Source organism: Triplophysa dalaica, chromosome 18, assembly GCF_015846415.1.
Source record: "Triplophysa dalaica isolate WHDGS20190420 chromosome 18, ASM1584641v1, whole genome shotgun sequence".
Lineage (NCBI taxonomy): Eukaryota > Metazoa > Chordata > Actinopteri > Cypriniformes > Nemacheilidae > Triplophysa > Triplophysa dalaica.
This window is the reverse complement of record NC_079559.1, coordinates 17,239,566-17,266,670: the sequence shown is the minus strand read 5'-3', so window position 1 is coordinate 17,266,670 and position 27,105 is coordinate 17,239,566. Positions and strand designations below refer to the sequence as shown.

General features: G+C 37.4%; 1 protein-coding gene across 1 annotated transcript in view; it reads left to right on the top strand.

Annotated features, from left to right (window-relative positions):
* prdm16 (PR domain containing 16) overlaps positions 1-27,105 on the top strand; it is a 209,730-nt gene that overhangs the window by 167,848 nt on the left and 14,777 nt on the right. The window contains exons 4-10 of the mRNA XM_056772745.1: positions 14,551-14,688; positions 22,064-22,166; positions 23,475-23,676; positions 24,097-24,244; positions 24,467-24,620; positions 25,243-26,731; positions 26,855-26,939. Of these exons, the coding sequence (XP_056628723.1) occupies positions 14,551-14,688; positions 22,064-22,166; positions 23,475-23,676; positions 24,097-24,244; positions 24,467-24,620; positions 25,243-26,731; positions 26,855-26,939 (2,319 nt within the window). The remainder of the gene's footprint in view (positions 1-14,550; positions 14,689-22,063; positions 22,167-23,474; positions 23,677-24,096; positions 24,245-24,466; positions 24,621-25,242; positions 26,732-26,854; positions 26,940-27,105) is intronic.

Sequence of the window (27,105 nt, the reverse complement as noted above, 5' to 3'; positions counted from 1 at the left end):
CAGTTGTCGAGATAGTTTAGTTCCTGCACAGCTCTCTCCAAGAGGGGAGTGAGGGCGGCTTCCACAATCTTCGTAAAGACTCGTGGGGATAGGGAAAGGCCGAGAGGGTGGACTCTGTACTGATATGCCTGACCCCCGAAAGCATCCTGAACGGCAGCTTGTACAGGTGCCTGTTCAGGGTATGCAGATCTAGGATGGGGTGCAACCCCCTGCCTTTTTGGGGGATGATGAAGTGCATCTCAACTAGAGGGAAGGGCTCGATCGCTTCCATCGCCAGCAAGGTGGCGACCTCGGCTCGAAGTACGGGAGCATCCCTGCCTCTAACCGGGGTTGAGGGGATGCCTCGAAACTTGGGCAGAGGTCTGGCGAATTGGATCGAGTAGCCGAGACGGATCGTTTCCCTTAGTCACCATGACAGTGTGGGATGCTCGATCCAAGCTTCAAGGGACCGTGACAGGGGGACTAGGGGTACGATCTGCTTCATTGTCCACCCTGGGGGGTGGTTTGATGGCTGTTAGTGCGGATCCCTCGCCGTGGGGAGGCTCCAGTGGAGGAGATCGGCTTTGCTGACTAACCTGTCTGGCGATGCAGCTAAACGCACCATCGATTTGAGAGTTCTGAGGGCTGATGAGTATACATGACATTGCGTCTCGCCATGACGCAACGTCGGGTTGTCGAACACCGTCGTGAAGAGGGTGAGAGCGGCTGTGAAAAAAACCCAGAGAGAGAGGAAACTCCTTGAAATGGCTGTTGGAACGGGGCAGGATCAAGGAACTAGACGGTGGGACCGTCTCTTGGGGAACGGTCAGACTAGATGAGGTGCAAACAGTCCGCAAGCCAGTGGCTGACGAATTTAACGCTCACAGTAATCCTCATATCACCCTCGCTGCTCACCTTGGCGGATGGCAGGGCCGTAGCCACTGCTGTCAAGGAATGGGAAGCAGACCAGGTGGTGAATAGAGTCGCCTGTGACGCAAACGTCTCAATCGTGAACCGCCAGCAGTGCGGGCAGAACATATCCACAACGGCTGCCCCAGCGTGCTGGAAACCCAGCCATCGTGTCCGTTTCCCTTTCCTCGATGAGTGTATTGCACCCATGAGAACCACTCAACTCAACTTTATTTATAGAGCGCTTTTTACAATTTTCATTGTTACAAAGCAGCTGTATGAGACACATTGAATACAAGAAAAACAACTAAAGGCATATACCTGTAAAAACAAGAAAAAAGGGGAAAACAACAAAGAAGAATCACAGGTCAAATATTAAACGGACTATAAATTCTTATATGCAATATTAATTATGGCTAACTTCTAAATTCTCATGCCATGCCACGCTAGAGAAATTTGCTCTTTTAGAGAAAAAACTCAAACACTTCTGGAACTGCCGAGATCCCCAGGGGATGTCGCCGCAGGAAGGGACAGTCCGCTGCATCACGTCGTAAGAATCCAGCAGTAATTCGGCGTAGAGTTTGAAGTCTCTCTTTCCATGCTGTACGAAATACCTAAAATTTTGATTTCTCAAAGTTGTGCTCCAATTTTTGGGCCGCTTTCTTTAGAGCCTGAGTGTGTTCATTATACCATGGTGTTGGGTTCCCTATTTTTTATCTTCTTTTAACGCAGAAGAGCAACTGTCTCTAGCGTATCCGAGAAATTGGAGTTAAAATTTTCAATGGTAATGTCAGGATCTTCAACGTTATTTCTCGTGCATGAGATTTGAGACAAATCAGGCAGATTATCAAGAAACGCATCTTTGGTAGTTGGAGTTATTGTTCTACCATATTTGTAACAAGAAGGTTGATTTGCAGCCATAGGCCAGTGAAGCAAACATAATACCAGACAATGATCGGAAATGTCCTCACTCTGCTCAAGGATTTTAACGTTGTCCACATTTATATTCCCTATATCCCTGTATTTAATCTAAAATATGATTATGAAGGTGAGTGGGTCCTGATACAGGTTGACTAAACCCCATGGAGTTAAGAGTGTATTTAATATGAATTCCTAAGGCATCTGTATCGTCACAAACAACAAGAACTCTATCTGTGGCCAGTACTAGTTCTGATAAAAACCCACCAAATTCTATAATAAAATATGTGTGGTGCCCTGGAGGCCTATTAAAATAGAAGAATTAATAAATAAAAAATGTATCCTTAGTAATTAGGTGTTGATTCTAAAAGAGTAATTATAACGTGCTGCGACACCTCCCCCTTTCCCTTTTAGATGAGGCTCATGTTTATAATAATAATCTTGGGGGACAGATTCATTTAAAGTAATATAATCATCTAGTTTTAGCCATGTTTCTGTCAGACAGAGCATGTCTATTTTATGATCTGTTATCATATTGTAAACAAAAAGTGTTTTATTAGAGAGATATCTAATACTTAGCAATGCGAGTTGTAACAGTTGATTATCTTCATTTTGTTTATGTTAAAAAAAATTACATTTATGAAATTACTTTAAACATGTTTACGCATTATTTTTGTTTGCTAATCCGGGGGACAGACGCATTCTCTATTTTAAGATGTTAGGGAGAATGGATTATTACATGTTATACATTTTGTGTATTCTGCGACATGAGACGGCAAGCAGACAGTTGGTTAAGCCATTCTGTCTGCTCACTGACCTGAGCCCCACTGAGTCATGCTTAAACATTATTAAGACTTGGTGCCATATTTCTACAATTCAATTATACCCTCAAAAACCTTGGGTTATTTTCAACAGTTGCATGAAGAGCTTATATTTTTTTGTCATTGAACTTCATATCTTTTTTCATGATTTTTTTCATGATGATTTTTTTCATGATCTTAAAAACTGTTTTAGTTTCCTCATTGTTTTTTTAATAATTGTTTTTGTCTGCACAAATTGTATGCAGCTGTATTTATGCATTTAAAATGTGGTTTGTATTGCAGTCAGGATTTTTTTTAACACTATCAGTCTTGCACAGTTTCCAAACACAATAAACACATTTTCTGAATGCTTTGTATGGAAAAAGACCTTCAAGATGAACTGATTGTTGTTATGATCATATATACAGTATTTGTATTTCAATAATTACACAAAGCAAATTTCCAAAGCTATATACGCTACACATATATTGTAAGTGTCACAACAAAAAAAATTAAACGTAAAGGCTTTTGAGGAATCTTTCTGAACCATTTCCTATAAAGGACTGAAAAAAAACTCTAAACAAAAGTCGTTTAACTGAATCCTTAAGACACTAATCATGCTCTTATCAATTTGGTCTGAAAAACGCAATTGGTTTCTTGATTACTTTGAGTTGTGCATGTTCAATTGCTCTTGATGGTCATTTCTCTTATAATCACATTCTTGTGTATTCGCTCTGTGAAGCTCTGGCTATAATAATTGCAGTATGAAGTTCTTTTCAAGAGCCAGTCATGAATTGTTGGAGAGGCCAGAATAAGCCTTGACTGGTGTCAATTCCTGGTCGAAGTCAATGGCTACGGATCTTTGTTAAAGTCCTTGGCTACAATTAGAGAATTTTGTCATTTTACCCCATGTGTGGCACATTTTTGTTATCCTCACACAGGGGGCATGTCTTTGATTAGCCTCATTATTCAAAGTCAATGTGAGCTCACAGTTGAGAGTCATTTAGTTTAGTGTTTTAGCCATCAGTGTATGTATGCGCTCATTTTAATAGCCTTGAATTTGTCATGGGGTACGTGAATAAAGGAACAAATTTACTTTGAGAAGAAATCCACAGTAGTAGATATATAAATCTAGTTTTTATTCTATATAGTCAGGAGATGCCTATTGAATTGTTGTATTTCAACACAGTCTTGCAGGAATTTGTGACATTGTCACAAACTATAATCTATTCATTTTTGTTCATGTACACAAATTTCCCCATGTTCCCTGTCAGTCAGCACAACCTTTTTTTCGTGTCACCCAGCATGACTTTAAATCTAACATATTTTAGAACGTGATATCTTTAATATGTATAAATACATATCAACGCAATTGGATATGAATTCTTACCTGTTTTACAAGGTGGCTCATTCGTGTGAATTCCTATTTCCCTATACGATCTCATTTGTACAAATGTTTTTAACACTCTGTCGCAACAGACAATGAAAAAGTATCATTAAAGTCAAGAGCCCAACTACAACAGACACTGATCACAATAATGATGGTTTGTTGAAATGTATAAATTTAGATTTGAACCAAGCCATTAATATAATTAAAAAATTGCTCGTCACAAGTTGACATATGTGTAAATTGATCAAAAGTTTAACTTTTTTCAGTGAAGAACTATTACGAAAAGATTTTTTTGGTCAAATTTATATTTAACATTATAAACTCACTTGTTTGGCAAATGCTTCCAATTTTATTTATGTAGCGTCTTTCACATTTCAAATCAGCTGTACAGAAAGAAAACGAAACCAACAAAGAGCAGGAAGAAGGTTAAATAATATAGTATTGTGGAAAAAGTAATGCCATTCTAATAAGGCAATGTAAGTGGAAATTACAAATCCCTGGACTAGTCTAATATCAGCAGTCTACTGATGATTCGCCATGTGGCACGGAAACAAAACTTCAATGATGAATAAGCGGAGAAAAAACATATGGAGAAACCAGGCTCAGCCGAGAGGACCAGGTTTCCTCTGACATGTTGTACCAGCAATATGTCTAAATAATATTTTATCGTTCTAGAAATGTGTTACTAATTTGCATGTACTAACGTTACAACAGAGTACAGGAACCTTTTTACCCCCTTCAAGCACTGCATTAAACTCTCAAAATTTTAACTAAGACTTGAGTGGCTTGTGGAGTAAAACGTGTTGGTTCCACACGGAAGACCCATTCTTCGATTCTCCAAACTCAATCTTTTACCTCTTTCTATTAAATACTGTATCAGATCGTAAAGGCATTTATTTTCAATAAAATTAAGAAAATGTTTGAAAATTGGCTAACAAGGGTTTAATCAAAAAGTTAAGGGCAGTGAATAGTGCCTGCGAGACATAAGAACAATTTGAAACATTTGACTATTTCAATAGTTTAAATTGAGAAGCCCATCTACATAACCAAGCTCTTCACATCACATGCATCTCAGGGGCATTTATATTGATGATTGTTTGAGCTATATCCTCTAATTTCTTTATCTAGCTCCAAATATGCTTTATTTGAACCCTTTCTGCTCCACCAACTCTGCTTCTCCCGACAAAGACTTGGGTAGGGTTGCACCAGTAAGTTCTTTCTTACACGTGAACGTAAAGCCTGCACTAGACGCTTAATAAATACTAGCAAGTTTGTAACTAAATAGGTATGTTATTCAGTTGCACCATTTTGGTCTTAAGGCAGAACATAGCTAGTAGTTTGTATGCTCTCCATGAAGTAATACGTAGTTGCATAATATGACATTTACCTTAAACAGTCCAATAGCAGCCTTTGAATGCATGAGGAAAAGTTGTGTTGAAATGTTGTGAATTTCAAAACGATTTTGATTTAAACTTATTTTATATAACATAATAAGGGTAAAAATAAGTTTTTATTAAATAGAATACTACCTAATTATGAATAACATAATAGGTATTACATGTTTCAAATTAAACATATTATAAGTGATATCATTTTACTACCAACCGCAGTAATTAAATTAAAAAGTTGATTTTATTTTGATAAATGGATATACACATATGGAGGCGTGCTAGTTCAGTGATTTTGCTTTTTTATTCCTACAGTTACTCCTGACGGGATGCTTCGGAAATATTCAGTTTATATGAAACTAAGTTGAATGGTGCAACTCAAAAATATTTAGTAGTGCGTAGGTTGTAACTTAGTGCCTGTTTAATTGAAAACTGCAATAACAATTGAATAAAGGGACACTTTTACATTAGTGCTGCAGCTGTACATAAACTATTTTATAAAACAAATATATTTTATATTGATTAGAATCAACTAATCAATATAGTTAGAATCAAATCATCATATATGGATATAAAACCATATATGCTTATCTGTCAACCATATTAAACCTCTGACCCTCTAATGTTGATTGGCAGGCTTTACAATGATATAGATTGGCAGTAGATTGCCATCCTAGAATTGTCGAAAAATGGCTGTGAGTGAAGGACCGCACCCAAATGCAGGCAGGTGAAGGTAACAAGGAAATATTTATTAAATAAAAAAAAAAAAAAAACCCACAAGGGGGTAAAAAATACCAGGAACAAAATATTCCAAACGAAGAAGCTCGAACAATCCCACACGAATCCAAACGCATGAGAAACAATATGGACAAGAACAAACCAGAACAAAACAAATAATGAACCGACACAGGACTATAAAAACACAAGGCTTGAGAAGGGAAAGACTAACGAGGGATACTGATACCTGCGACGGGCAGGTGCCAAGACTAAACATAAAAGGGAGACAGGTGACGGAGATGAAACACTAATGGGAGACTAACGGAGAAACAAGGGGGCGGAGCTACACAGAAGACACGTGCTGTATGTGAAAACAAACGACACGTGTCTCCAAATAAGACAAAACACACACACATAAGACATGTTACTGTCACGTCCTGTCCACAAGGCACGAAGCTAGAACAGGAAGGCCAGGACCATGACAAGAATATACATAACGATGTTGTATTATTGTGTTTGAATATTCATTCACATACAAACACTGGAAAATGGATGCCTGCCTGTATCACACAATCACCACACCAAAACAGCTTTAGGGAGAGCTAGGGAGGAAAATTCTAAATGTGGCCCATTGTCAAAAATAAAATTTAACAACACTGTTAGCTGGAGAAGAGATAACTAGGAAGGGCTTTTGACTCATTTGATCCCTGTGGTCGAGACCACACAAACTTTCTTGAACAAAAAAAAGTCTCAACAAATCTCTTATTGGTTGGACTTTATTGATTAGACAAGATCAAGTCAGTGTTTGTCTGCCTTCCATCACAGTTCTGATGCTCTATTGGAGTGACCGTTTGAAAGCTCATTCACTCCATTGTGGCAGTGAAGCATCGCCCCACCTTGGGCCTGCAAATGGCAGCCCAGATGTGGTTTTATGAGAATGTCCAGCCAGCCAGATTAGCTTGCTTTTCAATTAACAAGAGCCTTCCCTTGCAAGATGAAGAGTCAAAGAAATTAAAATGCTAAACATAAACCATATCTTAACATTCAAATCAATTGTATGCCCTTTTACAATTTGCAGTGCATCAAAGCAGCTATGCAAGAAAAACAAAATGAAGAACCACAGAAAATAAGACAAACCTTAAAAGCAATATGAAGTAGAGAAGGTAATGGGAAAACGTCAAAAGCATACACAGACACGTATAACACATTTAAGCACGCATACATAGGCATCATTTACAATGTACAACTCTTTTTGGTATTATTGACAGTGAAGTGACAGTGAAAGTGACCTATTTGTCACATATGACCCATCTCTGAAATGTGACCTCTGCATTTAACCCATCCTTTAAGTAGTCACACACACAGCATGTTGTGAACACACCCGGAGCAGTGGGCAGCTATCGCTGCAGCGCCCGGGGAGCAAGTGGGGGTAAGGTGTTTTGCTCAAGAGCACCTCAGTGGTTACCTGCCAGCCCTGAGAAACCAGCAACCTTCTGGTCAGGAGTCCGACACTCTTACAATTAGGCCACCACTGCCCCTGACAGATCAGCTAAACATACATTAGATATATTATCAACAGGTCAAAGAAAATTTGCAATAATATCATGGGTTGTAGTTTTCATTCCTGGGAAAATATAGTATAGAGCCCTAAGCCTGATTTCAGCAGGCTCCCAGTGAGCAAGGAACCAAAACTCGCATAATGTTTATAAATGGTGAAAAACATTGGGAGAAACTAGACTCTAGCAGGAAAGCCAGTTCTATGCTGGCTTGTCAACACAACACCTGTACATTCCCGTACACACACTGCATATTGGCAGGATAGACTTCTCATATTGTACATAATGGTACTGTGTTAGATGTTTTATTTTTCATCATTGTCAGCACCGGAGGAAGGAATTATAAAAACTCTGCTTCATGTAACCAAGTCACTATGTGTGTGCTTGAAACAAAACCTTTCAATCTGAACTGGAGTGGTGTTTTTTGTGTTCCAGTCACCCTGACTTTTACATACACATACAACACCTGGGTAACCTAATAGCATTTTAATGCGTATGTGGAAAAACATTCCAGATACCATTGTAGATGCTTAGAGTTGATGTTTTAAGTTGAGTGGAGATATGTTTATGTTTTCATCATGCATTGTGTGACATGCATGCTACTTAATTACACCTGGATTGTATGTGTCGTTTGTGAAGTGACTTTTATTGATATATGTCTGTATCAAGAGGCATTTTTAATGGCTCAAAAGAGCTGGCAACTCAAACACACTTTTAGACATCCAGATCTCTCTCTTCTTTGGCCAGGTCAAGATAAGGTTAAAACATGATTAATGGACACTCTCTTTTTGGCTCCCTATCACTCTCTTTCTTTTTCCTTTTTTCAGCAGTGTTCGATTTGAGTGGTAGACACTGTACTTTTGCACAGTGTCTACAGTGTGGACTGAACTATTACATTAATCTCAGTGTGATTCGCATCTTGTATGCTACATTGGAATAAAATGTGACGTTTGATAGAAAATAGGCAACATAAATTGGCATACGTTTTCATCTAACTTTCATTCTTATCTTATATATGTATGTGTATATATATATTTATATATATATATATATATATATATATACACAGATAGATAGATACTGTATATATATCCATCTTGAGACTTAATTTAATGTAGAATATAGTAGACGTATTGTTGACGTTTTCACTGTTGTGTCAGACCTTTTACAGTAATCCATAATATGTTTTAGTGAAGACAAACACATCCTCATAAATGTTTCACAATTGTCTTATTATTCTATCTTTCTCTGTCAGTCTTACAATCTGTTTCCTTTTTTTTTTAAGTATCTCATCTTAATGGAGAGACTTACTGTGTGGTTGACTTTGATGTTTGGTTTGCCATTGGTGTGTGTGTGTGTTGTGTCTGGACTTGGGTCAGCTTTAAAGATTTAAGAGGTGTACAGCCACAGGTGTGTGTGTTGGTGTGTTATAGTGTGTTCTGAAAAATATTCCAAAATTTTAAATGAAAATGTTTAAACTTTGTCTCTAAACAATTTTTCTATTCTGCTGTCATAAGCGTGGCAACACGGGTTAAATGATATTAAAGATTCATGGTTTTACACATTCTAAAATATATCTATATGTGCTGCTATCATGTAGACTGTTATGTGACTGATGCTATTCAGTTTCTATAGTTTTCAAGTTTGGTTGAAATCTTATTATGAGTCTGAGTTTCAATTGGTCAAGCACAGTTTACCCATGGAACATGAGGGTGTGTTTGACCAGTCCTTGGTCTGTCCCTTTGCCTCCACTGCCCCACATGAGTGCCCTCTAGCTGCCAGATGACACAACTCTATGATTGTCTTGCATATATATAAGGGATGCACAATATTATCAGCACACAGATATTATTGGAGATATTGACTTCTGAATTAAATATCGGCATCAGCCTGATAAAAATTACACAGAAATCCTTACCGATGTGAAGATGTGTTAATTATGTGCAGGCAATACAGAGGTGTCAATTACACCTTCCTGTTTTACAAAATGAGAATAATAGGCACCTTAGCACCTCCATTAATGAAGTTTTGTCAAGTCTAAATTACAACATCCTGAATGAGACGTTATAACTATGTCTGTGTATTAATAAATAGGCAAGGATTGACAAAGGCAGCTCTGTAACCCAAAGAATAGAATGGTAGTTACAGTTCTCTAACTTGATTGAGCAAACAACATTGTAAAGCAGTCTTATGTTTATGGTATTATGTAATTATGGTATGTGCATGTATCTGCATTTTATGACTGATGAATACCCATACCAGCCCTCATACCCCTTTGCAGCAGGTTCATTGGACATAGTAATCCAGCACAGCGGCTACACGTTGTCATATTGGAAGAAAAAAATTAACCATGTTCGACTCTACACAGAGCTACACAGACTGATCAGTCTATGACATCACCAAACTGCGAGAGCGACACAGAGCAGTGTGCTGCCGTGCACCTAAAATTAAGTTTAAGTCAATTAGGAGCACTAATGATAAGTGTTTTGCCTGTGTCATCACATCTCATTTGATTGGCTCAATATCCATATCAAAAGTTACATCACCTTCCTTTCTCATATCTTTTACTTCACCGACTGATCAGCACAGCTGGCATCATGATATATTAGCCCACAATATACTCACTTGAGCCTGTTTGTGCCACAAAGGTGTTATTGCATCTGTCTAGGGTATGCTTATTTTTACCCTCTTTCTATGTGGATTATCTTTTATCGAACCTTTGTATTTACTTGGTTGCAGTTTTTTTTGCCCCTGAGTGTATTTTCCTCTCGTGACTTGTGTTTCTCGTATTTTTAGTTATATTTAATCCACCAGCTTTACTTCTCAAGTCCTTGTGTGTGCGTCTCACTCTTCACCTATTGGTGGCATTTGGGTTAAGGATCCGTCTACCACAGCGTCGACCTGTGTTCGAGTCCCAGCTCTGACACCTGATGGAAAATCTGTTTCCTAAAACAGAAATGAGGATCCCTTAATCCCAAAGCAGAATTGAAAGCCAGAACGCCTGCTAGGCATTTGACCCTAAATGTTTAAAAAATCAGAGAAAGAGAATATGTGTGAAATAAAATGAAATAATAGGAGAGAGGGAGATAGAAATCCTTTGTCACTTCATCCCTCTCAATCCCCCCATCTTTCTCTTTATTTTTCTCTCGACAAGTAACTAGAAACCATAAACTTTCCAGGTAGTGTCAGGTTAACCAAAGTTAATAAATCTGACCCCAGCATTTAAAAAAAATTCAATGTTTAAAATTCTTTCTTCCGTTTACAACCTAGTTCAGACATGAAAAAAACTACAACACTGTCAAGACATGTAAATACTACAGCAAACAATCTGCCTTGGATTGCACGTCACTGTGAAACTGAAATAAACAATTGACTCTCATTTATATGGAATATTTGAAATAGTGGAATACAGTTTTTTATAAAAAAAAAATGTATTATTCATGTGCCCTCATAATCTTTAATCAGAAACGTAAACCTCCCCCCAATAAAAACTTCATGTCACGAATAATGGCGTGAGGGTGGGGCTATCAGAGACTCGTTTCTTTCCGGGAAAAGATTGCTGCGTCTAACTAAAAGCAACTGACAACTATCCAATCAGTACTCAATAGATAAAATCAATTTTCTAATTTCATAGTCCGTTTCAGTAGTATAAGTCATGATACGGAAACAAGGCAATCGCTACTTCCATTAAATGCTGACTTTTACATAGAATGCAAAAAAGTGGTTAGTAATTTAAAGGTGGATATGGTGTTGTGAAGTGAACTATAAGAAACCCATTTCCTGTTTGATTTTCTCAAAGTGTAAATGTGGTTTTGTTTTAACTGCTTTGCTATCATGACATTAACACTGTGGAGGCCGGGTAAGACAGCCACTCCCACTAGCCACTTTGGTAGGTTGAATATAATTCTCAAAAGTCACACAAAGCAATAAACTAATTTCAACTGGGCACTACGAAACATGTCATGTGAAACAAACTTATTGCAGTGTGCAGGGTTTCTCCTACATTAAATTTTTTTGGCGAACACCAAAACGATTTTTTCAGCACCAAAGGTTTACTTGATTATTAAAAGTGTGATTTATTAGAAATGTAGATGACTGCCGTGCTTGTGATGACTGCAGAAAAGAGCGACAGAAGGTCTGTGCACTCTCTGTATCTCAAACTAAGGTGTATTTGACTTCATTCTGTTTTGCACAGACTGATCAACATATAGCCTAACATTTGCCTGGTAATACCAAACTCTGCTACTTCGCTTTACTTCATAGACAGATTCTGGAAGGGCATAATTCACAAGCGTTTACTTTCTTGTGCGGAGGGGGGGGGGGGGCTTTTCTGAAGTTTAAATTAATTGGTGTACCCGTAAGCCATTCACATAACATTTGGTTATGACGTATGTTACACGTAAGTTATCATTTGGATAACGTCTATGTTAAAACATACTTAGTACATTAAAACACCACAGAAGATTTTCTCTGTTCTTGATACTACATTAGAACACATATTAGAGCAACGTATCTAGAGACATCAACCAATAGGCAGAATACAGACAAAATAATAATTTGCAGCAGTTTACAGTCAAGTATGTTTCTGTTACAAAACGAACATTCCATTGGCATAATTATTCTTAACAGTGGGAAGTATGGATTGTCCTGTCCTTTTAATTGTTTACTTTTCATCAAAACCATATAACCCTACAAGGTATAAATGAAAATACATGAAAATTAAAAGCTCTGAATGTGCTGTACTTGAAGAAAATTGAATGCTTTGTTTCATGTGATGTTTACTTGTACAAAACCCATGTTACGTTGTTAATGCAATCTGTCTCTCATAACTTAAGTTGTGCTTTTCTTTACATCACATGCGTAATCTCTGGCCCAGACTCCAGTAGTACAGGAGGTGGCGGATATGCACCTCAAACTAAGTTGTCAGTCACCCACATTTGAAAAGGAACAGAAGAAGAATTACTTCACATGTTCAATAGAGGGTATGCATTGATGTCACTTTCCCACGTGCAAATGTCAGGATACACCCTGGGACACGTTCCCCTGGGTGGCAAAACTCCCAGCAAAATGGCTAAGGAGAATAGGAGAAACAAAGAAACCGGGACAAAAACATGCAATTATTTGATTAAATTACAAGCAGCTGGACTCGATGCTGATCCTTACGACTTCCCTGTGACTTACAAAGGAATAAGGTGTTCCTGGACACTGAAATGTTGCTCGGAATTGCATTTCCTGATATAGTAAGCAGTCATTTTGCTGTTTGTTTTGCAATTCACGGGGTGAGCTCTGGCGTGCTGACTGCCGAACGTATTATACCCCACCCAGTCAGGCAAAGCAGTACATACACATTTAGCCCTTGTTGAGTAAGTACTTACTGAAATTGAGTACCTACTCATTGAGTATGCAATATTTAAAGTAAGTGCCAATAAATAAATTTCTCTTGAATATATTGTTTTTATCAAAGCTCAAGTATAGGTTGTTATTAACACATCATAGGTCAAAGAGCATATACGGGTCACGTGACCATAAAACATGTCGGACGCAATATGTCCGAAATGTATTCATACTACTCACACTCATACTATATAGAGCTCACTGGTTTAACGGCCAATAGGTGGGTACTTATTCACATTCAGTACTTACTGTCACAGTATGCGATTTCTGACGCAGCATTACTATCTAAATCCATCGAATCAGCCACTCAAAACACATCGGAACGTAAGTGTGCTTAGGCCAAAAGCACAAGCAATTAGTAATATTTTGTATAATCCACAGTAATAACGTTTCAATATGTAAAATTACCCATTAAATAAATAATTTAGTTTAGACAGAGGAGGGGTGAAACCAGAACAAAGCACATGTTGTTGTTAGGAAGCTGCTAATTAAATTAAATGAAAAAATATGTTGAAAATAAGAACTGGTTTTTTAAAAGGAATGGATGGGTAGTAATTAGGGATCCCCCTTTTCTTATTAATTTTGGGGCGATAACAATAACCGATAATTCTTTAACATTGAAAGCCGATAACCGATAAATTGGCAGATATACAGTATCTAAATAATATAAAATTCCCTAAGACTGAAACAAAAGGCAAAAAGTGGACAACTGCTTTTATTTGAAAATATTCACCATAGAAAACAAGGTAACCATTAGTTCTCTTTCCCTCCCTGAAAATCATGTACCAAGCCTATTTTACAATAGTTAACGATTCTTTAACCTTCAAACTTTTCTGGTATATTTAATAAAGAAATTATAGATGTTCTTTCAGAAAAAATGTTCTCAATAGCCACATGTCTAACAGGTCTCAAGACAAAAAGCATTCATACAGCACTCTGATTTAAACTATATGCTTTTGCTTTTGTTCCTATAATTTACACAGCTACAACTCCAATGAGCACAACGTGCACCCAGTGTTTGCTTATTACTAAAGTCAACTTCATTCATATAAAATGTATTTTCCAACAACAAAATTGTGGCCTATTATTGGGTCAGGTGTTGACAAAAGAGATGTGTCTTTGGCGGATTCTAAAAGATTCCACTGATCTTGTAGACAGGCAGGTCATTTCACCATTGCTGTACAGTTCCAAAATAGATGCATGAAAAGTGATTTCGTGCCTTTTTGGGATGGCACCACAAGATGTTCACTAGCAGAATGTAAGGATCTGGAGGGTACATACGTCTGAATTAGTTAGTGTTATTTTTAGGGTGCAGAACCAGTGGTTGTCTTGTAGGCCAAACGGGAATCTTTGAGAGGCTATTGAGTTTACAACCTAGTGGCATTTTCAACGGTCAGTCAGCCACTGGTCTTAAATGTTAGCCATCATACTACAATCACATGACTATTGCTTTAATAACAGCACTATTAAAATACAATGTGTAATTCTGTTTGCTTCAGGTAATGGACAACATAGCCAATGTGAAGTTCTGTTTGGGTGGAGCCCTGGAGTTCAGCAGTTGCTGGCTTAAATATGTACGCACAGCCCTTTCTGACCAAAAGCAAAACCTGGCTGTGTGTCATATAAATGAAGATCAGGTGAGCACATTCATTCGCTGCCATTTTTTCTTTCATGTCAGTCTAGCTGCATTCAATTTGGGGTTCCTACTCCCTGAGATGATATCCGTTAAAGTGGACTTTGCTGACTAAAAACACTTGATTGGAATGCTCTGCAATGTCTTTAAAGAAAGGCAACGGCAGGGTTGCACATATTATAATATAAATAAATATTATAACTTTAGAAATACACATAAAGTAACACTCATTATGTACAGTGAGGAAAATAAGTATTTGAACACCCTGCTATTTTGCATGTTCTCCCATTTAGAAATCATGGAGGGGTCCGAAATTGTCATCGTAGGTGCATGTCCACTGTGAGAGACATAATCTAAAAAAAATCCAGAAATCACAATGTATGATTTTTAACTATTTATTTGTATAATACAGCTGCAAATAAGTATTTGAACACCTGTTTATCAGCTAGAATTCTGACCCTCAAAGACCTGTTAGTCTGCCTTTAAAATGTCCACCTCCACTCCATTTATTATCCTAAATTAGATGCATCTGTTTGAGGTCGTTAGCTAAATAAAGACACCTGTCCACCCCATACAATCAGTAAGAATCCAACTACTAACATGGCCAAGACCAAAGGGCTGTCCAAAGACACTAGAGACAAAATTGTACACCTCCACAAGGCTGGAAAGGGCTACGGGGAAATTGCCAAGCAGCTTGGTGAAAAAAGGTCCACTGTTGAAGCAATCATTAGAAAATGGAAGAAGCCAAACATGACTGTCAATCTCCCTCGGACTGGGGCTCCATGCAAGATCTCACCTCGTGGGGTCTCAATGATCCTAAGAAAGGTGAGAAAATCAGCCCAGAACTACACAGGAGGAGCTGGTCAATGACCTGAAAAGAGCTGGGACCACCGTTTCCAAGGTTACTGTTGGTAATACACTAAGACGTCATAGTTTGAAATCATGCATGGCACGGAAGGTTCCCCTGCTTAAACCAGCACATGTCCAGGCCCGTCTTAAGTTTGCCAATGACCATTTGGATGATCCAGAGGAGTCATGGGAGAAAGTCATGTGGTCAGATGAGACCAAAATATAACTTTTTGGTCATAATTCCACTAAACGTGTTTGGAGGAAGAAGAATGATGAGTACCATCCCAGGAACACCATCCCTACTGTGAAGCATGGGGAGCATCATGCTTTGGGGGTGTTTTTCTGCACATGGGACAGGGCGACTGCACTGTATTAAGGAGAAGATGACCGGGGCCATGTATTGCGAGATTTTTGGGAACAACCTCCTTCCCTCAGTTAGAGCATTGAAGATGGGTTCGAGGCTGGGTCTTCCAACATGACAATGACCCGAAGCACACAGCCAGGATAACCAAGGAGTGGCTCTTTAAGAAGCATATCAAGGTTCAGGCATGGCCAAGCCAGTCTCCAGACCTAAACCCAATAGAGAATCTTTGGAGGGAGCTCAAACTCCGTGTTTCTCAGCGACAGGCTAGAAACCTGACTGATCTAGAGAAGATCTGTGTGGAGGAGTGGGCCAAAATCCCTCCTGCAGTGTGTGCAAACCCGTTGAAAAACTACAGGAAACGTTTGACCTCTGTAATTGCAAACAAAGGCTACTGTACCAAATATTAACATTGATTTTCTCAGGTGTTCAAATACTTATTTGCAGCTGTATCATACAAATAAATAGTTAAAAAAAATCATACATGGTGATTTCTTTTTTTATTATGTCTCTCACAGTTGACATGCACCTACGATGACAATTTCAGACCCCTCCATGATTTCTAAGTGGGAGAACATGCAAAATAGCAGGGTGTTCAAATACTTATTTTCCTCACTGTATATGATCATCAATATAATCTTAACTTTTTTGTGCTTGTATTTATTATTTGATTGATGCAGCTTTGATTATTTGAAACTCTATTTTTATGCAATATAAAAATATATTTTAATTTGGTCAACTATGTGAAGATGTGTTCCCATGGTGGCGTCAGTCTCATCTCACTTTTTTCCTTATGTGGTGCAGATGTAAACATTCCTGAGGTAACGTTAAATAACATAACATATTAAAAAAGAATTGCTGCTGCTTACCACTTTTACACTAGTTTGTATAATAATAGCAAAATGGATGAATCCTTAGACGCATATGAAAACTGCAAATAATATACAAATACAATTAAATATAAATACATTCCTCATCTCGAGTGTGAAGCCTAAATAATACTAATGCTTCAGAAAGTCAAATAAAAATTGTATGTGAAGCAAACCACTGTATTTAATATAATTAACAATAATTAAAACTTGTCCATTGTTTTTCTGACTCGTGACGTGGCGCGCAATGGCAGTTGGGTGATTTTCCCTTTCCACTTCCGGGCGAAGTGATGTATCAATGTTCTCTTATTCCCTACGCCGTTCGCATTACCCTTTGACTGAAAATGCTCACTCCCTTCGGATTGGAATCTCACCTAAAATGGAGGAACCCCCTGTGAGGTCCACTCCGCAGTCCACTTACGTCCAAATTAAACACACCTTCTGTTATTCAGTATGCTTCCGAGATCGCATACTGTGACAGTAAGTAGTGAATTTAAATAAGTACCTAACTATCGATCAAAAAAACAGTACTTTCTGTATATTATGAGTGGAAGTAGTATGCATACATTTCGGACATACTACATTCGCCATGTTTTATAATCATGTGACCCGAATGCTATTTTACTTATGACGTATTAACAACAACCTGTGGGTAGGCACTGATAAAAACATAATTTGGTCACGATAAATTAACTTATTGGCACTTACATTCAAAATGGACATCCTCCTTAAAATTTTCCGCTATTTTTATTTGTTTTACTTTTGAAATTTGACCGTTGCTCTGCTCCCATGGCATCTTAGCATAGAGAAGTGTCTGCTCCACACTCACGAATCTCAGCAGAAGCAGTAGACCAGTGGTCACCAACCCTGCTCCTTGAGATCGACCGTCCTGAAGATTTCAGCTCTAACCCCTTTCGCACACACCTGAACTATCTAATCAAGGTGTTCAGGTTTGTTGTGTGATGAAGCAGTGTTGGAGCTACAGTCTGCAGGACGGTCGATCTCCAGGAGCAGTGTTGGTGACCACTGCACTAGACCATCAACGTATTTCTCGCCCACTGTTTTTTTACATACTGAGGTTTCAGACATACTATCCGTGACTCATACTACATAGTATGGAAGTAGGCAATTTCGGACACAGGGTGGGTCCCTTTTTATTGTGAATTTTCCATCTTCTTTCACCATTTATAGAAGAAGCGTAACTGTTCTTGACGTCAAATGGACCCATGCATCCACTAGCTAATCAACAAGTCAGTGTAGCTGTAATGTGTTGTCCAAACATCAGAGAGGAAGATTTGTTAAAAAAAAATTGTGTTCAGTTTAAAAAAGGAAAGTCAAAGATTATTGGAACATAAGTAAACTTTACCTTTAAGTGTGTGACTTTTTACATGTAGTAGGGCATATTCCTAAGTGCATGCAGGAGAATTTTCTACCTGCTATTATTCTGCCACTTTTAGGCAGTTAGTCTTTGTTGAAAGCAAGATGATTGACTCACAGGTCAAGCCAAAGTCTTTTGTCCCTTGGCTAACAGTGGCAACCGGTGTGGCCACCATCATTTTTGATGCTGACACATAAAACACAAGCCTAACAAACAGGGGTGGCCGGGGGGAACACATGAGAAACCCCTGAGACTGACAACTACCAATTGACTTCAACTACATAACCCAATTATTTAAGTCTTTTCATTTCAATGAGCTGCCACTGCTGAGCCCACAGGAGAATAATATCTCTCGCTAAAATTACTCTACTAAATACATGGTTTCTATTTACTTTCCTTGGGATGCTTAGTGGTTTTTACATTTTCTTACCATTTTATATCTTTTGTCCGTTTAAGTCAGTTATGGACTACAGCAACATTATTAATTTAGAGCCACACAATGTGAATGACACAATGCAAAAATGCATAATTCATTGAACTTTGTACTTTGCTGTTCTATTTGAGCATGCACAATGTATGAGCCGTATGAAAATATGCAGACTGGCAGCAAATTCTGATGTTGCTAGTAACCTTTTAAAATCTCAACCTGGATCATTTATTTACTTGTTTACACATTTGTCTCTTTTGTTCAGGTCCGTGAAAACATGACTTAACTGTCTGTAGGGTATTTCGCTGTTTACTGCTTATTTTTAGGTTATGGCTGTCATTCACAGAGTGAATGCTCAATATTTATTAAATATGTCCTGTGCAGATCATGTGGGTGACTATCAGTGTCAAAGGTGTGATTATTTTATTTAAGTGAACTTAACTTAGAAAAGGAAAACAAATGCAAAAAAAAACATAAAAACACTTTTTTGGAGCTGAGTAAAGATACAGCTTGGTGTGCTTATGTAAGAGTGTGTTTTTTAAGAATAGATTGACAACTGACATTATCTACTGTACTTGCATAGAGAACATATCACTTTGTTTTTTTTAGATCAAACTGAGCTGGCTATGTGCCCTGACACATTAGAGACAGAGCTGGTGGGAAATTTCTGGCTTTCACACAATGCAGCAAGCATGTTGACCTCTGACCCCCCTCACACATCTCTCAAGATGCACTTAAATTGTTTGTCAAATCAGCTGAAGTGCACACCCAGATTTACCATGCCATAGACTTCTGTTTGTGAAAGGTTAAGGACCACCACACACCAGTCCTTTTGCCCACAAATATAATATCAACAGCTAATTTATCAGCCAAATTTGAGTATTTTATTTGAATGCCTTTGTTGTAAATCTAAATGGTAGGACACAAACTTTATTTTTTTGTTTAATGTTTGCAGAAAATGTCTGTGATTCCATAAATTTGAACTAATTCCCATATTTGCATATGTTTTCACTTATGTGTGTGCGCATATGTGACAAACAGAGGATTTCTGACACTTAAATGATGGATGATTCATCACCCTCAAGCATCATGAAGGGGTCAAGATGGCCCTTTCCTTGTTGTCAGATCCTGGAAAGAAACTGTAGGGGTGAAAGAAAGATATGACCATGTACCCATAGCAAACATAAACTAACCCTAAACTACTGCACATTTTGACACCCAGCACAATTTGACAACCAGTCTATAGGTTTGAGTTCATTAAACTATGGTAATTCTGGACACACTGCATTTTAAAACAGATGTATGAGCCTTAATTTATTAGTATATTTAATGAAGTGTTAAATATTGCTGTTAATTTCATAACATTTTATCATTATTTGGTTTCTTTATTTTTGGTAACTGGCTACAATTGATTAATCTCATGAAAAAAACATTGCTTATCAAACAGACAATAACATAGCAATTAACACAACAAGGGACAATTGTTTATATATTTTTTATCAAATAAAATCAGTTAATTCACATGCAATTTATTTTATAATAACGGAGCAAAAGGTAAAAAAATATTCGCTTTAAGCAATTATTTAAATTATAGAAAATTCGCGATGCTTATTATGATTTTAGATGATTGGCCTAAAAGGAAGTTATTCGAATATGTAGATCATCAACTGTTTATTTAAAATTAAGTTATATGTCTATGCGAGTTAAGTCTCGGACTGTTTTGGTAATTTATGTATTTTAAGATAAATATGTAAAATACTATATGTCCCTGTCGAATACATTTGTGCAAGTTAGCTGTAAAACAGGTGCAGTCCTCTAAAGCGCTCAACATTAGATGTATATTTAACATTTTCATAAACTGGAAAGATTTTTCATTAATAATGGATTCATGCGGTGGTCAGAGGAGGAGAGGACACGGGGAGGGGTTCAATCTTTTTGGTTGGAGATAAGAGAGGAGGAGTGGCCGATAGAGAGACTCACTAATGAGCGCGACTCACCTCATCAAAGACGACCGTGCAAGGACTCTATCCTGCGCTGCTGTCGTGCGTACTGTCATGATAGTATGGGTTGCATGGTGAACACTGCGGGTCCAGAACATCGTTTACAATTGGAGCCTTTCAGATCTACAGCTCAACATCTTACCCAACTTTATCAGCCCTCGGGAAAGAGAAAGGTCAGATATGCGCTTAAATTCGTTTTATTATAAATATGCAATAAGAAGAAGAAGAATATTAGCTCTGTGATGTATTGGTCATTCCTCTTGACCGGTGAGCTGAATGCCTCGGCCTGCTGTATCACACATTACAGTTGTCATAACATTACAAGTCTCGGAAGTTTGTGCATGTGTCTGTGGTTCTTAACCGTATGTCTTTATTTCGGCCTAGTTCAGTAGCCGTTGCCTCGTCACGAGCGCCCTCATGAGTGAATAAGTGGTACTGTCAAAATGTTGTGTGTAAAGAATGCATGGTGTCTTGACTTGCCAGATGGAAAACTGTCATTTTCTTTCAATCTTTTTAATTTTCTTTTAGTTTAGATTTTAGTTTATTAAGTTTCGAATTAAATTCAAATTGGCGTGGATGTGTTTTATAGAAAGTTTATTATATAAATTCAGTGTAGGGCTATTTCTGTTACAATACAACAAAGACGTTAAAAGCAGATGTAGTTTGGCACATTTTAGTTATTGAAAGAGTTCAGATGCAAAAGCCATCTGACATTTTTTTTCATTTTTTTTATCAGGCTTTAAAACTTAAAAATATTTCTCTTTCAAGACAAAGATGACTCATTCATTGCCATTAAACCGAAATCGAAATCACTGAGAGAAATCAAACAGATCTGAGTTATAAGAGAAAGTCTGAATTAATTTTAAATAACACTTTGGTGGGCGTAATTTACGGCTTTACTGTCTCAAACTATCACTAGTAATTGCGTCTTTTCATTCAAAGTTTTTCGTGCTATTTATACAACAGCAACAAAAACCCACACGTTATACACTGACATTGCATATTGTTTCATGCATTTTAAAATAGATAGCTTATCAATATTATTTTAAAGTATTATTGTATTCGTATGTTTTTTGCTCCTGATTTTTTATTTTGAAAGACTTTCGTTTGTTGGTAATAGTGCAAATAACATGTGCTTATAGATATGCTTTATTTACTGAAATGAATTACATTATACAAAATTGTCCAAATGTTTTTTGCCTCTGGTATTTTTATAAAAAAGCTATAAACATCAACACCATATGAGTAATATTATAATAATAATAGTAATATATTATACAAAAATGATAATTTTTATTATCTCTCATGAATTGGCTGTCCGGGTGTTTCCCTGTCTCTGCCAAGATGGGATAGGTTCCAGCACTTCCCACAACACATGGATAAATGGATAATAATAATAATAGCTTATAATAATAACAATTATTATTAAATAAATATGTTATGTAAGATTTGTGGGGCATACAATCCTATAATTTTTCTTTTTCTCTCTATGCAGATATATTATAAAGCTATTAAAGAAATTGAAATAGGGGAGGAGTTACTGGTTTACATGAACGAAGAAGCTTTTCCAGGGGGCACAATGGCACCAAATTTGGAAGGTAAGATTAATACAAGTGATTAGGCACTCTTTTAAACAAACTCACACAGGATGCAGACAATAACTGTTTCCATCTATTACAAACATGATATATGTGGCTCATCTTGCTTGTCTTCTGGTTATGCAGAGGTTGGGAAATATAATAAAAATTACTGCAAATGTCAAAGAGACATTTAAAGAATTATTGAGAAAGAGTCATTTCTATGATACTTATAATACAGTATAAATCCTTGTAACATTTTCATGAGCAAAAAGAATAGCCGAGCACTGAAATTAGAAATTAGAAGTACACTGAAACAAATGATAGTTTAGGGTAGACAAAAAATATATTCTAATTTGCTATATATTCTATAATTTGCTATGTTTCATTCATACAAAATTAGTTCAGTTGGTTCAACACAGTTAACTTGGTTTGGGTTGAATAAATTTACTTGCAATTATTTTTTTTTCGTTTTATTTGTTAAAATAAATTTAGTTCCGTTGGTTTCACTTAATTTATACAATACTCATTGTTATCATGAAGGAACAAAAGCCAATGACACTAGCATTACCTATTAAATATGTTTTTAAAAAAAGCCATGTGGTCAAAGGGGAGTGTAAATTGCTTTTAGCAAGTCCAATATAAAAATGCACTTTTAAATTACATAAATTGAAAATAAGGCTAAATAGAGATAATGTAAAATAAATGATACAGTGTTGTATAAAAACGCATTCGATTTGGTCTATGACCTATACTGAAGTATATCAGTAATTAATAAATTCAATTTGAGAATGTAGGATCATACAGTACTTTCGAATTTCTTTGGACTTTTTTGGTGTTATGAGGTTCACTTTTAAATCAGCATGTCATCATTGATGAAGACTGTTTCAGTTATTTAATATTACTTTATACATGCATTTATTTTAAATGGCTTTTAGTCTAAAACATGACATATTCTTCGAAAACATGTTGTTTTCCTAAGACCTTATGGTCATACTATTATGTTAAAACGTATGACCAGTTTAAATATGTATCAGTTGTCAATTCTATAATTATTAATCTAAAAAACCTTGTGTTGTATTGTGTTTGTGCTACAGTTTATAAATGAATGTCTGACAGAGAGTGCATTAATGCCATAATGTACTTGTGATCAGTTCTTATTTTTCCTGGGACGTTGCTGGATCACAGCTATACAGCACATAATATGGTTTGGTGCCCAAATACTTTCTTGGGGCCTTTGTACCGTAGTATATATTTTGTACATTGTCTATCTGAAGACAATCTTTATAATTATCATTACTAAACAACTGTTTGATGCCATCACTGCAGATGAACAGATGTACCGCTGTGAGCACTGTGACGAGCTTTTCACTTCAAAGCTGGAGTTACGGCAACATCAGAAATATTCCTGCAATAGCTGCAACTCCATTTTTGATTCGCTAAGTGAAGACTTCAAACAGGAGCATGAGGACAGCGATGAGCCGGTGCATGAGTGCAAAGACTGTGAAAAGATCTTTCCTAGCGAGTACAGGTCAGTATATGTCTCCAGAGGTGTTATTAATAGCCATATATGTATTCATACTATTTTGTATATTTGCTGGCCTTAAAGTTGTTGTCAAATGGTTTTGTTCCGGGACAAAGATTTACACTGGACATTGTAGCCTTACACTATTCCAATTTTCTTGTCCAACTAGAATAAAAAAACTATTTAAAATCAAACATTGATATTTATTAATATTACAATCAGTTAAAAACATTATTAACATATTCTTGTTACATGAAACACCATTGAGTGTACCAAGAAGTGTTTTCTATTTCATTTTCATTTTAAAACATTTTATCACAATATATATTTAATATATTTTGCACATTTATTTTGCTTTTGTGTTTTTTATTCAACTGTCGTTTTATAGAAAATCTTTATGAACTTTGTCATTTTATGTGTTTTTAGTCTTGGGCAGCATATGATTGTACACACCGAGGAGAGAGAGTATAAGTGTGACCAGTGTCCCAAGGCCTTCAACTGGAAATCCAACCTCATTCGCCATCAGATGTCACATGACAGTGGCAAGCGCTTTGAGTGTGAAAACTGTGATAAGGTAGGTTATTAAAATATTTTGAAAATATTTTGAAAAGCAGTTTATACAAAGAAAGTGTTTATCTTCGGTCTAGGTCACCAGGTTTTAATAAGGTACTCTATTTAAATGTAGTAGTTGTTTGAAAAAATGTATAAAAAACGGTTTAAGCCCTATTTAGTCTTAAATATGATTTGTAGATATTTACACCTGGCACTAGTTTTTCATAACTGTGTCTGTTATCAGGTGTTCACAGACCCTAGCAACCTCCAGCGCCACATCCGTTCTCAGCATGTCGGTGCCCGAGCCCATACCTGCCCTGAATGTGGCAAGACCTTTGCCACGTCCTCGGGACTCAAGCAGCACAAGCACATACACAGCAGTGTCAAGCCTTTCATCTGTAAGTCTGAGCAGTCTTGTGTAATCCTCAGATACAATAACCAGTGTCCAAAGATCTCCAGACTAGCTCCACTACAAGATTGTGACAGCTGTTGTTTTATAGGTCAGAGAAACTAAATTAAATTCAAAAAATATTTATGTTTTCTTTAACATTTGTTGTGCTTTTCTGTTGTGCTGTTTGATCACTTTTGTAAACTCTCTGTTTTAGTCTTATATTTTTGAAAGTTTAAGACAAGTTAAAGTATATGTTGATACTGCCGATGGCAGATTATACATGTAAAGCTCAATGTATCTGTCATGTTTTAGATGGTTCTTCGAAAACACCCAATTCAGTCCTAAATCTTGTTCACTTACTGTACTAAATATGGAAAATATTTTTTATTTCCCTTTGCTGTTTTTTGGGGAAAAAAAACAATTTATGGATAAAGAATAAGTATAATAATTGTTTTTTAGTGAATTATTTGTATGTTTAATAACATAAATATAGTCATCAATCATATGCATATTATTTACATTCAGTTTTTTTTAGATCTTTTTTCTAACACTGCAAAAAAAAATATTGAATGAAAACAAGATTTATCAAATATGCTAATAGAATTAACCAGGCATGTGTGTTCTCCTAGGTGAGGTGTGTCACAAATCATATACCCAGTTCTCTAACCTGTGCCGTCACAAGCGGATGCATGCAGACTGCCGCACACAGATCAAGTGTAAAGACTGTGGGCAAATGTTCAGTACTACCTCCTCCCTCAACAAACATCGGCGCTTTTGCGAGGGGAAGAACCATTATAATCCCGGAGGCATATTCACACCGGGCATACCAATTACCTCCAGTCATATCCTAGGCAAGTCCAAGTCTCATCATGGCCTGAACCATACTGGACTTGGCTTTGGTGATTACTTCCCATCCAGGCCCCATCATGCAGGGCTGCCCTTTTCCCCAGCACCCTCTGCATTCCCAGCTATTTCTCATAGCTTTCAAGGGATATTTCCTTCCTCACTGTATACTAGACCGCCATTGTTACCTCCAAGTCCACTTCTAAAGAGTCCACATAGTAATTGTCAAGAAGGAAAGCTACATACACTTGATGCCCCTGCTTTTTCTTTTGCGTCATCAATGAACAATAGCAATGGCAATGTAGGAAGTGCTCTCACCAGCCAGTCAGAAGAGAATCGAGAGTCCAAACTGGAGTTGTCAATCCCAGACAACAAAAATAAAATCAAGATTAATGACATGTCTGACGGCAGTGACCTGGATGATGTTAATACTTCCAGCGGCACAGATCTAGACACAACCACAGTGTCTGGCTCAGATCTTGATAGTGAGGCTGAAAGCGAACAGCACAAGAGCAGAAGAAAAACTGTGCAGGAGAGCAAGGAGAATGAGGTTCGCAGAAGTTCAGTGTCAGTCTGCAGCTCAGGAAACCCTTTCCCCTCCACCCAGCATTCCTTTTTCCAGCCACCACAAGAGCAAGCACTTCCACCTTCTGGTGCCACCACAGACTCCATTAAAGCCATCGCCTCTATTGCAGAAAAGTATTTTGGCTCAGGCTTTATTGGCTTGCAGGAGAAGAAGTTGGGCTCCTTAAACTACCATTCCATGTTCCCATTCCAGTTTCTTCCTAACTTCCCACATTCATTGTACCCATTTACAGACAGAGCTCTAAATCCTGGCATGTTATTCAAACCTGATCCTAAATCCCCTCGTGAACACACACAGAAAATCCCTACAGCCACTGGTGCAGATTCACCATTTGACCTAACCACCAAACCCAAGGAGGTCAAACCTCTTCTTCCTCCTACTGTTAAAGCAGGCTTGACATGCAAAGCACTTCTGATCTCCAACGAACAACCCCTCGACCTCAGTATAGGCACTCGAAGTCGAGCCAGTCAGAATGATGGCACACCTGAACATCACAAGAATCAAGTCTATGGCACAAACTGCAAAGCAGCATCTACAAATGAACACATAGCATTAACTACGTCCCAGAGCTTGCACCAGTCCCAAATCCCTCAGCTGAAAGCACCCCACCCTCAGCCGACTACTCCACATCAGCAGACATCACTCCACTATGCCAAGCCTTCTCCTTTTTTTATGGACCCCATCTACAGGTATTTCGACCCGAGTAGACACCCACAGTTACTAATGATTTGCAAAAATGTAACTGTAAATTGAAGTATTTGTGGCTAGTACACCGTCATTTGTATGTAACCCTTAGTGTTGTTGTCCAGCAGGGTGGAGAAGAGGAAGCTAATAGACCCAGTAGGGGCTCTAAAGGACAAGTACCTGAGGCCTGCACCACTACTTTTCCATCCTCAGGTATTCTTTGTATTTGCTTGATTTGTATATTTATTGTATATTTAAAATGTTGCGACTTCTAATGGTATTCGTTTCATTATCTTATTTTCAATATAATTTTAAAGTAGGGAATCATGTTTTCTCTGTCAAGTAAACCTTTTGCCCAAAATTGGGAAAATTAGGAATT